General features: G+C 51.5%; 1 protein-coding gene across 1 annotated transcript in view; it reads right to left on the minus strand.

Moving 5' to 3' along the window:
* EFNB2 (ephrin B2) overlaps window positions 1-16,401 on the minus strand; it is a 49,375-nt gene extending 32,974 nt beyond the window's left edge. Inside the window, exon 1 of the mRNA XM_043891784.1 lies at window positions 15,585-16,401. Coding sequence (XP_043747719.1) covers window positions 15,585-15,706 — 122 coding nt within the window. The 5' untranslated portion in view covers window positions 15,707-16,401. The remainder of the gene's footprint in view (window positions 1-15,584) is intronic.
* Between the last annotated feature and the right edge of the window lie 703 nt (window positions 16,402-17,104).

Here is a 17,104-nt window from a genome sequence, read left to right on the forward strand (position 1 = left end):
TCAAACAGATGAAAACTACGGGATACAGTTTCTGCTTAATCATTCAACTGCACAGATCTGGGAGTTGGCTAACATTTCAGGCGCGCTTGAGTCCCAGCTTTAGGAACAGGTTTTTATTACCCTAGCCGTTGGCACACCCCAAATCATACCACAGAATAGGCTCATTCACAAGCCAGAGTTCTGCATCAAGTACACTCTCAGTTTACCATGTTTTGGAAAACATGCATTTTTCCCAGAAAATGCTTTTATTTTTAATTAAATGTCAGAGGCTGCAGGAAGAAGAGCAGTCGGTGTGTAAATCGCTATGTCTGAAATTCTGAATGAGGACAAGCCCGCCATTGCTCTGTCCTCCAAGGCACACCTTCCTAGCTCGCTCCTGAAAAAAACATACTCGATACTAGAGATGAGCCCACACCCTTGACCCCGTGACCTCCCCATGCACCTGGGGCTTTCCAGAGGTGGAGCTAAAACAGCATTAACGCAGAACCCCGAGATTCCTTCCAGCAATGCTCAGTGCACTTGGGAACATAAATCCCACCCCCCAAAATGACTTAAACTCACGAGTTTGTGAATTTGATGGCACATTTCATAAACGGGCAGGATTTGGGGGCTTGCCTTACTTCCATTTAATGCTAGATTGCTGCTCTGGCTTAGTTCGATCAACTCCAAACACCCCAAACAGAAGAGTTTGTCATAAATGAATAAAAGCAGGGCCCAAGAAAGACTTAGGCAATATCGACCATAAGAAATACTCAGGGAAACCATTGTGCTGTTTTTGTGGACAGCACTTTACTGCCCCCTTTTGCACTCTAATATCAGAACAAGTGTCTGCAAAGTTACTCTGAAACCAGAGAGATAGTGGGGTGTCGCTATAGGGTGTCAGGCTGATACAGAATTAGGTTACCAGACCCCACCTTGGAGGAACAAGTAATTACCTTAAAACTTCAAGTAAACGCACCATTCACTGTCTTCTCTGTGGCTTTAAAGCTCTAAGAAATAAGGTAGTCACTGGAGGTTTTAATTGGCATTTGCAGCTTTTGATTCCAATATGTGTGAGTGCTGGGACAATTGTCTGTTTTCACAGGTGTCCCTTCTTTCACACTTTTCTAGAAACAAATATCATCTGCAACATGAAACTGATTTATTCAAGGAAAAGAAAAGGTACATAAAAGCTGGCTCTACACTTTGGACCATTACAGAGGTCTTAATCCAAGAGCTGACGGGGGGTGGGGTGGGGGTGGAGAGTACATCTCAGACTTCACACCGAGGACAGGCAGCATCTTTTCAAGGAAAGGAAAGATGAGAAGCACTGAAATTCACACGGGCGGTGAGCACAGGTGCCCGATCCAGTTCTGCAACTCTCCAAGGGGAGGCGGACTCCTCATCTACACAGGCACTTGAAAGAACTGTAAACTGCGGTGACTGAAGCAAAGTTTTATTTATAAAATCCTAATCTGCAAGGACACAGCTCCGGGCCCCCATTCTTGGCCCAAAGACCTCAACCCGCATTTGGCAGTATGTGTGTGCACGGCGTGTATCCTTTCATTTCAACTTAATCCATTTCCCTCTGTCATTCTACAATTACCGTACAAGTCAAAATAATATCAAATTTCACAGCCTCCAAGGCTGCACAATGGGACGAAAACTGACTCCCTTTGATGTTAATCTTGTTTGTTATTTGTGATATAACGCTCAAAACACTGGTGGCTAAAAGTGAATTTTAGTCTCCAGTGCTCAAAGAGAAGATGCTCAAGCTTTAAATTTTCTTTCAGGAAAATAACACAAGTAGGTATTTAATTTTTTGATCCATACCATAATTTTCACCGTAACAAAACCCTCCAATTCACAGAAGGCTGGCCTTTAACGAGCCGAGGTTGGACTAGATGTGTCTTTATCAGTTAAGTTAGAATTTAAGAGTGGGAAGGGCAGAGATCATAGTTTCCCTTTCCCAGGTTCAGAGAGGCTAGTTAATCTCCAGCATGGAATTAAAAACAAAAATCAACCACTGGGCCCAAAACACACTAAAAAAATCAAGGTCTTTATTTATGGAAGTGACCCAAACATCTCCTCCCTCAAAACTTTCCAAAAAAAAAAAAACATGCCATGAATTTTGTAACTAGCTGGGGCAAAAGGGTTAGGGGTTGGGGGGGTGAGACAGGGAGGGCTGGAAATGCTGGGATGTGCCTGGGAAAGCAGCTGGTAGGGGGGTGAATCACCCAGGCCAACCTCTGTCGGGCTGGCCCGACCACGCGGCCCCATTATCAAAACAGGAATTTCATAACCCTCACAGGCGAGAGCCGGTGCGAGCAAGCTTCTTTCCCAAGTGTAATTTGTTTGCACCTGTACGGTCTTGTTCCAAACTATGCTCTTAGCAAGAGTCTATAAAGGAAGGTGGGACTCGCTATTCACAGCTGAGGGCCCGGAATGAAAACTCAAAAAACCAGCTTTCCTACAGAAAGCCATTCGAAGGGCATTTCCAGCCGGGTCTCTGCTGTTTCAGACTGAAGCTTGGAGCCCCCGTGCTCAGCCACCTGAGTGGGAACACCGCCGGGAGGAGGAGCAGGACACGGTCCAGAAACAGGCTGGCATCTTAAGGAGATGGGCCTGAGGTCTCAGCGCAGCACCACCATCGAGGGCCCTTGAGCATCCCTTTCATTTCCAGCAGCACACCTTTTCCTTTAACTTCAAAGAATTGGGCCTACGGAGAGAGACCATCCAGCCACGTCTCATGGGCGAACGAGACCGCTCCCCTTTGGTGGGGAAAACAGCCTTGAAAGCAAGCACACGCCGCGGGGGTGGGACGCCCGCTCTCCAGGCTGGAGGGTGACCCCAGGTCGGTTCAGCACTGGACCCCGGGGCCCCCACCCCAGTCTGCCCCGCGTCCAGTGAGGGCTCAGTGAGCGTCTGTGTAACTGGAGAAAGAGCATTTTCAGAAGTAAGGTTTAAAAAAGAGGCGAGATTCCAGGTCTCTCCTGCCACGAGCAGAGAAGCCCCTTGCCAGGCAAGCATCACCTACCAACACAATTCAGAAGGCTGCACGCAGCCCTTCACAGCCACCTACACGGTTGCCTTCCGGACGCTTCCTCCTTCCTCGCTCGAGAGAGGGTCAGGGACGGGTCCGCTGTGGGCGGGAGATCCTCAGAAAGGAGGAATACCAGCCTGGGTGACTAATTCCCTTGCAGATCACCCCCCAGGTGCGTACATTAGAGGAAAAAATGTGGGTGGTGCACCGCCGTAGCTTTGGGGACAATATATTTCCTGCTCAGTCGCCACCAGCAGCCTGGGATGAGCCAGATCATAAAACAAACACAAGGGGAGTCCAGCACCCTGAGTTACCCAGGTTGCTACTGAACCCCAGGAGGGGAACTGGACCATGGTGATAAGAGGAGGCCCTGAACTCCTCTTATCAGGAATGAGGGCTGGGGGTGTGAGAGCCCCTCACCACCACCCCCCAACCCACACCAGGGTTGCAGGTGAGCAGACCCTGAGCCCTAAGGGGATGCAACGGGGTTGGGGAGGATCTGCTCGGGAGTCAAGAGCACCCCAGGCCCACAGATCCTCCCTGCCTCGCTTCCTGAAACAAACTGCTCCAAACTCGCCGAACATCAAAAGCCAGATGGGCTCCACTGAATGAATCCACAGGCAGGAAGCCAGAAGCCCAGTTTGCAGTAGAAATAGGCCTGGACTTGATTTGAGTCTTCTCAGCTCTGACAAGATGGAAGCTGGCTCAGATCCCAAAATCCAAAATAAAATGGCATTTAATTGTGACTAGACTCTAAAAAAGATGTCATCCTATCTCCTTAGCTTGACACGCGTGCACCATCGAACCCCATGGAACTCTCCGCACAAACCTGACCTTGTCTTCTCCCAGCAAAGAGACAATCAAATGCTCCCATTTTTAAAAGGAAAATGTTAATAGTCAGAGGAGTAATATTCAATAAATGCATTATTAATATGATGGACTTTTGTAACTGTCTAGCTTCCATTGGGTAAAACCTTGTTATCAAAGATTTAAAGGATCCATTTAGAACCGCATGTCCATCCCAGGAAAGTCTATAAATCAAGATGGACAAGCGAAGTGTGATACCCCAACCTTCTTTCAGCCCACCTTGTGGGTATTACTTTGAGCACCCATACGCTTCACTGGGTTATGTGATTTCTAACCACTCCACGAAACAGCCTAAGAAAGAGAGCTGGAGAATTTGGAGGAAGGAGCCTGGAATCAGAACACTCAGGTTCAAATACAGACTGTACCACCTATGAGCTGAATGACTTGAGGCAAGATGATGAGCCAGGCTCTGCCTTGGTTTCCCCATCGCTGTCACGGGGGTCATGAGAGTTCCTTCCTCAAGGGGTCATCATGAAGTCTGAACGAGTCAGTATTTGTGGGGCGGCTGGAACAGCCACTGGCCCCCAGTGTGTGCTGCAGGCAACTGTCGTTCAATGAAACAGACTGTGCCCGCCAGGTGAGGAGCTTGCTAAATAAGCAACCGCATGGCACATTAATGCCAAAAGGCTACTGGGCTGCCTTCGAGGATTCATTCAACAACCCAATGGCTTCCCGTGTCCTCCCATAAAGGGGGTTCGCCCAGGATCCAGCCCTTCCCCAGCCGCGGTGGAGAAGCTGAGTGAATCCAGGGTTATAGATGTTACAACACAGCACCAGGGCAGGAAGCAGAGGAGAGCACATCTGATTCGGCAGCAGAAGGGAACTAAAAATGTGCCTCCTGGAGCAGTGAAGTGTGCGAGATGAGTGGGACACAGGCAGCTAAACAGAGACGTTAGAAGGTGCAGGCGCCGTGTCCTAATCCTTACTAACATTTTTTTTATTTACTTGGCATCTGTATGTAGAAGGCAAACTGAACCAGACGGCCAGGCATACAGTAGATGCTCAATTCACTTTCAATGGCAGGAGCTGACATGTATCGGTTCGTTGCGCCAAGTCCAGAGCTAGAGTCTTCTCTAAATCCTGACCACAGTTCTAGCACGCTTCTTCTTCAGTCCTGTTAGATTATTGTCCCCCAGTTTAGAAATGGGACAAGTCAGAAACACAGGGGGGTTTTGTTCCCAAAGCTACACAGAAGAAAAATGACTAACCTGGGAGTGGGCGCCTACGGCCAGGTTCCAAGGCCCGTCCTCTTAAGCAAACTGAAATAGCCCTGGCCTGGCTCACTTTGCTAAATGGAATCACCTGACCTTTCCATTATCAGCACAGACCTTTTGAAAACCAACAGGTACTGCTAGTTCTCCTGAGAGTAAGGGGGCTAGAATTGCTGGGTTAGCTGTCCCGCAGGGTCTATTTGTTCACTTGTGGGAATCTGTCTTCAAGCTCCACTGAGACATAGGAAATGAGGCAGATTATTAAAGACATACGGTGTAGACAGTGGCCACCCTTAGCTGAAATGTGTTCCTTTGATTTGCTGTGGTTCTGTTTCGGAGATCTCCCGGGACTTTGCTGAGCAATACTGTTGTCTCTCCTGACTCAGTTTCCCCTCCCATGGGAGGAACTCCAATCCCTTTCTTCCTCCGTGCCCACGGCCACCCCGGCCACGCAGAGCTGCACAGAGCATGTTTGCCTTCCCCGGGGGATACCCTTACCCCCTTAGGGTTTAAGTCTCCTGAGGGTAGAGACTGCTCTTTTCTGTATTCTCAGAGCCCAGCGTTAACAGACCTCGCCGTTCACAAATGCTCATCCAACAAATCAATGAATTATCTACCGTTAGTGATCAACCAGGCAAGAAGAGAGGCCAAGAGCTGGGAGACAAGGGCCTCCGATTTCTTCAGCGATCCAGGGCTTTCTTCAGCAATCCAGGGCTTTCTTCAGCGATCCTTATCAGCCTTTCGGAGAATGGTGATCTAATCTTTAGCCGTTTTCCAAAAAAAAAAGTTGGAAAGAGGGCAGCAGTTCTTAAGGTGTGGCATCAGCTGAGAGCTTGTTAGAAATGTGAATTTCAAGTCCCACGCAGACCTCAGGAATCCGGAACTGCGGGGGCGGGCGGCCAGCCTGTTTTAACAAGTCCTCCAGGTGATTCTGATGGTTCTAGAGCCACTGGGCTTGAGGGAGCTCTCCAGGATCAGGTGATTTGTTAACAGGGGCAGCCAGACACAGACCTCTGCGTTGTGAGTGCCCCTTCGACTAATACTTACTGGATGTCAATGCTCACTGGCAGAGATTGATGACAGGAAAGAATTCTGCTCCCTGCCTTTTAGGGACAGGCTGGGTGCTGGGGGATCAAGACTTGCATATGAATCACAACAGTGCTGTGTATCACGTTCTTTCTGTGCCCTGGGTATTTAACTAAAGTGCTGTGGGATTACAGGGGCAAGACTTAAAGGAACTGTGTTTGATCTACGCCATCAAGAGAGGGCAGTCATTTCAGGGGACACGGTGACCTTTAAGGACAGTCCGTTTCTCATGAAGATCCATTTTCCCATAGACAAAGTGGGGTGCAGGGCTTAGGAGAGCCTGTTTTTATCAAAAATGTACCCCCAAGAACCCACTGTACAGCACAGGGAATTCTACTCGATGCTCTGCAGTGACCTAAACGGGAGGGAAATCCAAAAAAGAGGGCTTATAAGTAAACATACTGTTGATTCACTTTGCCGTAGAGCAGAGAGTAACACAACAGTGCAAAGCCAGCTATGAATGTGGCGCAAAAGTGCCAGTCACTAAGTCGTGTCTGACCCTTTGTGACCCCATGGACTGTAGCCCACCAGGCTCCTCTGTCCACGGAATTCTCCAGGCCAGAGTCCTGGAGTACACTGCCATTTCTTTCTCCAGGGGATCTTCCCAACCCAGGGAACAACATTTCAAATAAAAATTAATTAAAAAAAAAAAACCCACAATATGCAATCATAGAGAAGGTCAATCTTATTTTTAATTATTTCCCCCATACAATTAGACATTTATTTTCTGCTGATTGGAGTTTGCAAGATTAAAATACTTATTGTTTAAAGGTCATGTATTTAACATAAGAGAAGGGCATTATACAGTAGATGATACTCCTAACACTGACTATGCATATATTTGTACTGAATATAAAAGAATAGAGATGAAAATACACTATGTTTATTGCAAAAAAAAAATGTATCCCAAATATAGTTCTGGTAAGCTAATAGTGGCTCATCAGTAAAGAATTCTCCTGCCAATGCAGGAGACACGGGGTTCAACTCCTGGGTGGGGAAGATCCCCTGGAGCAAGATCATGGCAACCCACTCCAGTGTTCTTGCCTGGGAAATCCCATGGACAGAGGAGCCTGGTGGGCTACAGTCCATGGGGTCACAAAGGAGTTGGACACAACTTAGCAGCTAAACAACAGCAACGGAGCTAAGTGAAAACTGACCTCTTCTAACTTCTGCAGGTAGAGGCACTCTGAGCTGGCCTTGAATATAAGCAGCCTGGCCCCACTCACGCGTCAGACAGTTCCCATTCGGGACAAAAGTTTCAGGCCACAGTGAGCCAGTTTAATAGGTGGAGAAAGCAAGGACCGAGATTCAGAAGTGCTTCCTCAGGTGAGAACGCCAGGCCGGCCCTCAGGTTCATCAGCTGGCACAGGAGGCGCCGCAGAGATGCGAGGAGGGCCACTTCAGACATCAGCTCTGCAGCTCAGAGCTGCTGAGGTGAGCACGGTCGGGTGGGGAGCACCCATCACCACTCTGGCGGAATGCGGGAGGACTCAGCAGGTGGAAAGCAGAGAGTTCTGTCTCAGAAGCAAGAGACTCAACTAGCACCTATGAGTACCCGTGGGCTTCCCAGGTGGTGCCAGTGGTAAGGAACCTGCCTGCCGATGCAGGAGACACGGGTTCGATTCCTGGGTCAGGAAGATCCCCCAGAGGAGGCCATGGCAACCCACTCCACGATTGTTGCCTGGAGAATCCCATGGACAGAGGAGCCTGGCGGGCTACAGTCCAGGGGGCCGCAAAGAGTCAGACAGGACTGAAGCAATTTAGCACGCATGCACATTAATACTTGTAGAGGGATCCAAGGACTGTAATTAAAATTGGATGCCACCAAACATAAACTGAGAAGAAAAATCTGGATGGTTTTCGAGTTTCATACAGAAAACACCAAGAAGATGAAGTTTTCAGAGCATGGTTCATTCACGGTCTTCTGAATGCTTGCCCAGTACCAGGCAGTTAGAACATTCACCTACCCGTGCTCTCGAGAATGGAAAGAGCGAACTATTAACACTTCACTACTGCCAATTTTGTCTTCATATTTTGTTGGGGGGAATTACTAAGGGCAGAAACAACCTGTTTGCCTTTCATGGCGCCTTCTCCAATGATGGTGTTTTCTTTGAAACCAGCACGGCTGCACTCACCAGTCACAAAATGCTCTGGACTAGAATTATATATTTGATATTTATACATGAAAAGGGGAATAAAGACCCTCTGCTGCTTCTCTGCGGGAGCCACAGAAATTGGTGCACCTGGCATTCAGCGTGCGTGCAGAACAGTTCATAAGGGATCACCTTCTCTTTCCACGGGGCCACTGGATCCAAACATCCTGATCCCTAACGCTCCTGCGGGGGGTTCTCAAAGGTAGGATGCGAAGCTGTGGGTTGGAGGCTGGTTCGTAAACAAGTGGCAGGACTTGCCTGCATCATTTCTTTAATCACTTTAACCCCGTTCCTCATAGGAAGCTGGAGGCCAGGGCAATTCAGTGGCTCCTTTTGTCACTTGCCTGCCATAAATATGCACCAGCCTGCGTCTGAAAGGCTGAAGGAGGCCGCAAGCTTGCTGGACATTTATCATGCTCTGTTCCCCACTAACAAGCAAATACTTTCGCTGAATGGACCATTAGCGCTTATTGTCAGATGCAGAATGCAAGGTGCTGGGATGCGACCAGCTTGTAAATGAGGGGGTGCCCCTTCTCTTAGATGAACCTGGGTGAACGCTGGGTCTTTTGATATGGTTTCTGAATTGCACTGGAGAGGAAGGTAGAGTAGCAGGCCCTGCGGAGGGCAGGTCTCTGGGCCCTCTCTTACATGTTTTGAAATGGTGAAAGCTACACCGCAGTGAAGAGAAGCAGGCAACAAGTGTCAGAAAGCCATCGCTCCACACCATTGAGTTGGCTCTCTGAGAATTAGGAACAAAATCCAGGAAATGGGTCTAAAACAGAATAATTTCGACTTAGTGAGGATCTTCAGACACGGGATGCATTCGTCTAGAAAGCTGCCACGCTGTTTTTTAGAGGACGGCCCCCAAATGCCCCCCACCCACTCCAGCAAGTCACCAACCTAGGGTGTTTATAGCTTTCAGTTTTCTCAGCCTCTTAAGAGTTCAGACTTTCCCAAAGAAATGCTGAGACTTTTCTAAGAACCCAAGCAGGAGGCAGAAAAAGCGAAAATCTCCTTTCTGGCCTGACTTAACTTGATGCCACTCTGCCTGGAACCCAACCGTGGCTTCAAAGGCCGATTTTGGTTATGACTAAAATGCAAAGTGTGGACCTCCAAGACAAAAGCCCGGCCCATGGACAGGGCTGTTCAGGGCACAGGAGAGCAAGAGCCTCTTCCGTTTCTAACTTTCAAGCTGGCAGCAATCACACTTTCACAATCCTACCGTTTCCCCAATAGGGGCCTGTCCCTGTCCCATTCAACTCAACTCACGGTTAGGAGTGAAATGTCATCTCCACCGGTAGGGGCATATCCGATTACTGCCTATCCAAGTGAAAACCCAATTCGTCCTGTGATTTTGCTTAATTATACGTTTTTTTCTTTTTTTCCTGGGGGTGGGAAAGACAAAACTCAGAGAGGAGCTCCCTGGCAGAGGCGGGGGATGGGGGGTGGGATATAAATGTTTAGCTCGGCCTTGCCCGGGCTGGGGCTGAAAGATGGCTGAAATCAAAAGGTCGGTGTTTTCTTTTCAGGTCCCTGCGGCCCTTCCTAGCCCCTCTGGGCTCTGTTCATCCCCAGCAGGTCCCTGCCTGGAGCCCAAAGAGATGAAGGCAGGTACCGCCAAGGGCGGCTAATCCTACATTACGGCAGCCGCTGTTAGGCCAGGAGTTAAAAAGGAAAAGCTTGCGGGCCTGAACTCACTGCAGTGAGCCGAGGTTTTAATCAGCCGCAACCTCAACCTCTGGAAAAGGCGGTCAATGGGAACCTACCTTGGCCATATTATCCGCCACCAATGAGCAAGAACTGAGCCATCTTTTCTTCCCGGCTTCAACCAACCCAGGCCACAAGGGGGGCTTTCATACCTTCTAATCCGAGTTTCCAAGTCTGTATGCCTCCCACATAATAGCCAACAGCCTGAAGCAAGGGCCTTCCTTTCTACCCTCTTTTCAGAGACGTGTCATTCCCCACATCCAGCTAATCTATATGTTGCCATGGCTTCACCCTTTATCTGCCTTTACATCTTATGAACTGCATGGATTTACCACATTATTTTTATCTGAAAGACAGAAAATGGTGGTTTTATTGCCATACAATCAGATTACCGCTGCTACTTTCTCTATGCCTTTTTACCATACTTCAATCAAAAGGGATCCGTGTCTTTTTACTCTGCCCTTGATTTACATTACATCTGTAAAGACCCAGTCTGGGTTGTAATCCCCTTATTAACTATGACCAGGGTTGATTTGCCTAAAAATAAAAGCAAATTGTGTCAGACCCTTTCACTTTGTTTTTGATTCGGAACTACAAAATGGATTACTAAAGAAATCTTCAGAGTTCACACGGCTCGTATAGTACTGAATTTAAAATGAGAATTAAACAAGTCAAACAGGAGAGCCATGTCCACGGTCTACATTTTCCATCATGGGAGAAGGGCTGAATTGCCTATGTCTTTGTGTTCTTTGGCTTTAGAGAGACAATGAAGCCACAGGAGTTTCTCCAAGCTGTTCGAAACTCTGTCCCTTCCCTACCCTACCCTTCCCTCTTGCCTTTTCTTCTCCTCCTCTCTCCCAGCCCCATTCTAATTCCTCCCCTTAAAAAAAAAAAAAAAAGATAGAAGTGGGGGGAGCTCTTTCCCAAAAGACCTAATTCCTGACTAGCAGCTTCTAGTCTGCATATGTTAATGAAAATATTTTAAGCAGCTGAACACTCCCCATTTAAGGCTCTACTTTACTGCACCAACAGCAAGCTCCTAAGTAAATCTATGTAGATATATGAAAAGTGACCTGAAAAACAGGTTTTTATGGCAGCAGCCAGAGACTGGGCGGGCCCCTAGGACCGTCTCGATGATTATTTTCCTTAGAAAAGCCCTCCTTCTCATCTCATTTGCAGTGGGAGAGTTCAAAAATAAAGTTTTCATGGAATGCTCAAGAAATAGCCTGCTTGTTTTTTTTCTTTCTTTTCTGATGAGGGTCTCAGTCTGTATATCCTTGCCCCTGCCACTCCCATCCCTGTGACGCGTCACTGCAGTCACGCTGGGATCTCGAATCGCTTCCCATTAGGTGCTGGCGCTGGGAGAAGTAGCCGGCTGGGGGGGTCGCTCTCAGCCACCCCCAGATACTACCTGAATTATTTCGGGGCGGGGCCAGGTAGCAAAGTCCCTCTGCAGGTAATCATGCTGACCCACCAACCAGAGGATTCCTCTCCGTGTATTTCCAGATAAGAGGTTTTACGATAATGATTCTAAATATACCGCTGACTCTTCAGCTGACTCCGTATGGAGCAACCAAGCCCATCAGCAGTTCTCAGCTGGTCCGGGGCTTGATGGCTCATTTACCTGTCCCCCGGCTTCAGCCCGGCACATTTCAGGATGCGGGAGTCATTTGCATGCCTTTGCCTCCTAGGACAAGTGTCAAGAGCTACCCTTTGTGAAAGATTTTGAACCAAGTGCTTAAGGAATCATCTTAACCTCCAGCTCCCGTTTCTGAAGCTTGAGGCTGTAATTGCTGAGGTTAAAAAGTGCAGTCCCTGGACACACGATTCCCAAATCAATTCTCTCCTGGTCTGAAAAGAAGGCTCCCAAGCCTGCGGTGAGATCTCGAGGCCGCCCCGGCTTTGTGCTCGCCCTGGCTCGGTCGTCCTGTGCAACCGCGACAGTCCATTACCTACAGTTTATCATCCTGACAAAATGTGAGGGCTGTGGATGTGAAGGCACTAACAATTCCACCCCTGCTGCTTTGTGCTTCCCCCCCCCCATATTAAAACCGACAAGATTAACCCAAACGCAAACTGGGGAGCATAGTTCAAGGGGCTATTGAATCCTTGCTGAATGTGCATTTGTTTACCTACAAAAATAAGAATTTCAGACACAATGGAAGGCCGGCCGGCTTATATATGGTATTGAATGGACTGTTTAAACAGCACTATCCATTGTAGTTTATTTTATCAATCTCTGACAGGTCTGTATTTATTCAGAGCCTGACTGTGGCGGAGCCTAAGTATTATAGGTTATCTGGACATTATCCAGCCATTCTTTTGTATCAAGTCAATCAATATCAGGAATTCACCATTATGTAGGGAAAAAATGACCCGAGAAAAGCAAAACGCTTGGTTAACTAGTATATGGCGCATATACTAGGGAACAAATAGAAGAAATGAATGCTCCAAATTCAACAAAGCTAGTGTAATTCACTCCAGAATTCCATACCAATACGGACTTGCTCACTCTAAAGTGAAGTTAATAATAAATAAGTAAATATATTTTGAAGAGTAAACCTTTTTTTTTTTTTTGGCAAAAACATCATGCTTGGAAAAAATTATTCTACTGAAACGTTAATTAGCAATGAAAGCCAGGCTCTGCTTTTCTCTCCAGAGTTAAAAAAAAAAAAGCTACACAACGAAATGGCCACAGTTGACACAACTCTTCTTTGAACCTGTGGATGCAGTGGCTAACTTTTCAGCAGTAAAACTTATTCAAGACTCTCCGGGGGTGGGAGAAGCAGACAGTGTGATTGAAGTAGTTATGGAGACGGTGAATTTACAAAGGCTTTTCTGGACTGTGTCTCCAAACAGCTGCTGTGTGCCCCCTCTGTCCACCACCTGCTAAAAAAGCTGACCTCCGAGCGAAACAAACCTAATTACTGATGGCCGCTTCATTACAAGTGAATTGTTCTACACTTGGACAAACTGATGGGCAACTTCAATGCAGTTGATTACTCTCTGCCACGTCACATTTACTGACCGAAAACTCTCCCCCTGGAAATAAATATGCAACCCCCCCAACAAACAGAGCAACTCCTTGGCACCCTTTAAAAAAAAAAAAAATTCATTCTCAAACTTAGAAAAGGCTCTTTCATAGCATTCCTCCAGGAAGAAATCTTTCTGATCTCTCAAGCTAGCATTCAGCTGCATAACTTAGTTAAGTAGACTTTTGCCAGGGGACAAACGATCCCGTCCTCCAGGCCAGCCATTATCATGAGGATTGTCAAAGAAATTCTCCTCTTGGGGGCCGGAGCCATCGCACCAACAGCAACAGGGTCAGTGCAGGGAGGCAGGCTTCTCCACAACCAGGCCTCCGGGAGGGCTCTAAACCCGAGCCCAGCTCAGAAGAGCAGCCTGATTCTCCTATCAGGCCAGTGAGTATCAGTCACCCCTTCCCCCAGCATCCTGGAGGAAGACGATACTCACAGGGAAACCGTAGGCTGAAATAATTACTGCGCTACCTTTATTGTTTCCAAGTAGCTATTTGCAAAGCCTACAAACCAGTAGTTAATAATACAAAAAGGTGACTTTTACTGAGCTGAAACCTGAAGGGGTTAATGGGAATTTCTTTAAAGACAGGAATGTAAAAATTAAATCTTACTGGGAGGAGGAGGGGAGTGCAAACTCAAACCCCAAAACCAGCCCCCCAAAGCCAGTCGGTGAGTGAAAGTGCAAGGCAGCCCCGGGGAGGAGGCGAGGGCCAGCTCGGCGACAGCGCAGGGAAGAGTGACCCCTGTAGGCAGGAAGCGAGCGCCGGCCGCCCTGGGCCGGCTCCACGGGGCCCGCTGCCCTGGCCTGGCTCCCCGGTCCCCGGTGCCCGGTGCCCGGGCCGAGGCTCCCAGCCCCGCGTTCTCCCGCACCGCCCGGCGCCTTACGCTGCCGGAGCGGAGACCAGCTCTCACTGCCAGCGTTTTCTCAGCAAATCCAGTATCTTACACCGAGGCGGGGAAAGGGAAACAGAAGTCCATAAAGATCAGGCTACAGGGAAAGGGAGTGCACAGAGTAACTTTTATTATACACGGGAGCAGTGTTGGGAAAAAGCCATCCAGCCTCGTGCAAGAATCTCGGTTTCATCCGCTTTATAGCCGTGACGTTTTTCGCTCTTTACCAGGGAATTCTTGGTTAGCATGTCGGTGAATCTGAAATTCACCACTTTTAAAAGCGTGGATTAATAATTCTCTGATTGAGATGTGATCTTCAAATCAACCCCACCCCCACCCCCACCCCTTTATTCCTAAATCCATGGGCCGACTCAGCTCAACTTCGTGTTAGGTCATTGATTTTTGCTTCTGATCTCAAATGCTGACTCCGGGAACAACCAATGTCTTCAGACTTACCCCCCAAGTTTCCCAAGGTTAAAAAATCCCATGGTTCTGTAAAATAATTCTGGCTAGGATTCGAAACGTCTCCCGAGAGTGAAGTTATAATGCAATACTGAGTGCACAGCTGACTAATTACCAGTCACAGCCATATATGTGTGTATATATATATATATATATATATCTCATATATGTATATTTCGAGATGGATAGCCTTTTCTAAATGCTAAACGTACTCGGGCTGCTCACAGTGAAACTTAATCTCCGCCAGGCCTGGCTTCTCCCGGCTGCACCTTTCGATAAAGCAAATCGGACCCAAGGCTCCCATTCCCGCCCAGGCTCCCCAAGCGCGAAGGCTTCAGGAGCTGTGTGGCTACTGGGCAGGGCCTTAATGAAGCTTTTGCGCAAAGCATCTTTAAAATCAAGTTAGCCTTCGGGACCACAGAGTCCGGGCCATCGGTTTAGAAACGAAGGGAGAGGCCGACCTGCAGACGGTTCCCTGGGAGCAGCCGAAGGCCAGTCTCCCGGGTGGGGAGGGAAGGGCTCGCCGCCCGACTTCTCCCAGGCGGGCGAGCTCCCCGTGCACGCTCGGGCAGGCGGCGCGGCGCCCAGACGCGTGAGCTCTGGGCGGCCCAGGGACCCCCGACTCCCTTCTCCGGGGAGCGCTCCGCTGCACCCCCGGCCTGCCTGCCCCGCCCGCCCAGCCGGCCCGGCCCGCGCCCGCCCAGCCGGCCCGGCCCGCGCCCGGCCGCTCCTCGGGAGCGCGGCATCCTAGCGTCTCCGGAGCCCGCCAGCCTCAGCGCGCCAGCCGGCCCTGTTTGTAGCCCCGTTCTCCGCCCTGGAGAAGAAGTCAGGGTCAGGGATCGCCATCGGACACCTCTCCGGACGTGACACCCAAGTCAACAGGGGCTTTTTTTTTAGCGCCCGGGGGCCTATTCACGGGGCGAAGAGGACGAGGAGGGCGCCCCTCGGGGCCGGCACTCTGGCTGCAAGGCCCAGCGGAGTCACCACAAAGCGAAAGGCGGCGGGGGTGGGGGGCGAGGGGGCTCGAGAGAGCGAGGATCCAGAAACACGCTCCGAGGCTCGGCGGCCCGACCCATCCTCCCTTCGGGGCTGCGCGGAGCGGCGGACCCCGGGGCGGCGAACGAGGGGCATCGTGGACGCTACTTACTTGGAGTTCGAGGAATTCCAATAGATGGGTTCTAAAACTATCGATCTGGAAATCGCAGTTCTGCATAAAACCATCAAAACTCCCCAGCAGTACTTCCACAAGGAGTCCCTCCTAGCGGCCATGGCCAAGCCGCTCCCAGCTCCGCGCGCTCCTGACGCCGGAGGAACGAAGTGCGGGCCGGGAACCCCAATCCTCCAGGCAGACACAGGGGAGACCGCAGGCAGCTCCGGGGCGCGCCGATCAGCAGCTCCAGCGGTCGCCAAGGCCCGGGGGCGCTCTCCGCGGGGGCCCTTCAGAGCGCGGGGCGGGAGCGCACGCGCGGGGCGCGGCGGCGCGGCGGGCTCGGGGCTCCGGGGCGCCGCGCCGGACGCAGCTCGGACAGCCGGCTCCCGTGCGGCTCCAGGGTGCCGGGCGCCGGGAAGCGGGGAGGGCGCGCGGCCGGGACACAAAGGCGGAGAGACGACGCAGCGGCGGGCGCGGCGCCCCGACAGGGACCGCCTCGCACTATAGATCCAGGGGGCCCGGCAGCGGCCCGAGCGCGCGGGCGCCGCTTCGGCGCCGTTCCATGTCCCGGAGCGCGCGCGGGGCGCGAGCGGCGAGGGGCGCCTCCGGGCGCACGGGGAGCCTCCACAGTCCTCGCGGATCCCAGCCCGCGGGGCAGGCAGGAGAGGGTGGCTCGGTCCTCGCCGCGGGCGCCAAGGCGCGCGCGCGGGGCTGGGGGCTGAGGGGGGCCCTTTGTGCGCGGGGAAGGCACCGGGAGCAGCTCCGCGCGCAGCTCCTCGCTCCGGCCGGCGCCGCCGTCCCCGCCGAGCAGAGTCCGCTCGGCCGGCGCGCTGTCAGAGCGCTATAAACGCGGAGCCCCGCCCCGCGCCGCGCCACCCATTGGCCCGCCGCGGGGCCCTCGCCACCTGGTTGGACGGCCGGTCTGTCCGTCAGCCGCCGTCCCGCCCCCACCCGACAGTGGGCGGTGCCAGCTGACAGGTGAGCCCCGCCCCCGGCCCCGGGCGGGCGGCGCGAGCACAGCAGCGCGGAGGAGCCGGGGCCAAGGGGGACCCGCCCGCGCGAGCCCCCGGCGCCCCCGGAGCGGCGGCCTGGAGACGCTCGGCCCGGCGGGCGAGCGGGAGCGGGGACAGAGCGGGCCACCTGTCCCCGTGCCCAGCAGCGCCCGGCAGCGCCCGGCAGCGCCCAGAAGCCGCGATCGCAGGGCCCCGCAAGCGCCCTAAAGTTCGGCAGAGGCATCGCGGCGAGGGCGCCCCTTTTCCCTGCGGAGGGGAAGGCGGTGGGTTTCCCGAGGGTCTTCCTCCTTAAGAGGCGGGGGACACCCCCCCAAACTGCGTAGAGGGGCTCGAGGCCCCTCGCGCAGCCCCTAGCCACCCCCTCTGCAGGGCCTGTCGGTGACGCTTCGCACACCTGATTTCTGCGCCAAACGCTGGCCGGGGCGCCCGATCCCAGTGCGCGGGGGCCGGGAGAGGCAGAGCGCGTCTGCCGGGGACCCGGCGGGGCGGCCGAGCCCCGGGGCG

The sequence above is a fragment of the Cervus elaphus genome, chromosome 30 (genome assembly GCF_910594005.1).
Source record: "Cervus elaphus chromosome 30, mCerEla1.1, whole genome shotgun sequence".
Taxonomy (NCBI): Eukaryota; Metazoa; Chordata; class Mammalia; order Artiodactyla; family Cervidae; genus Cervus; species Cervus elaphus.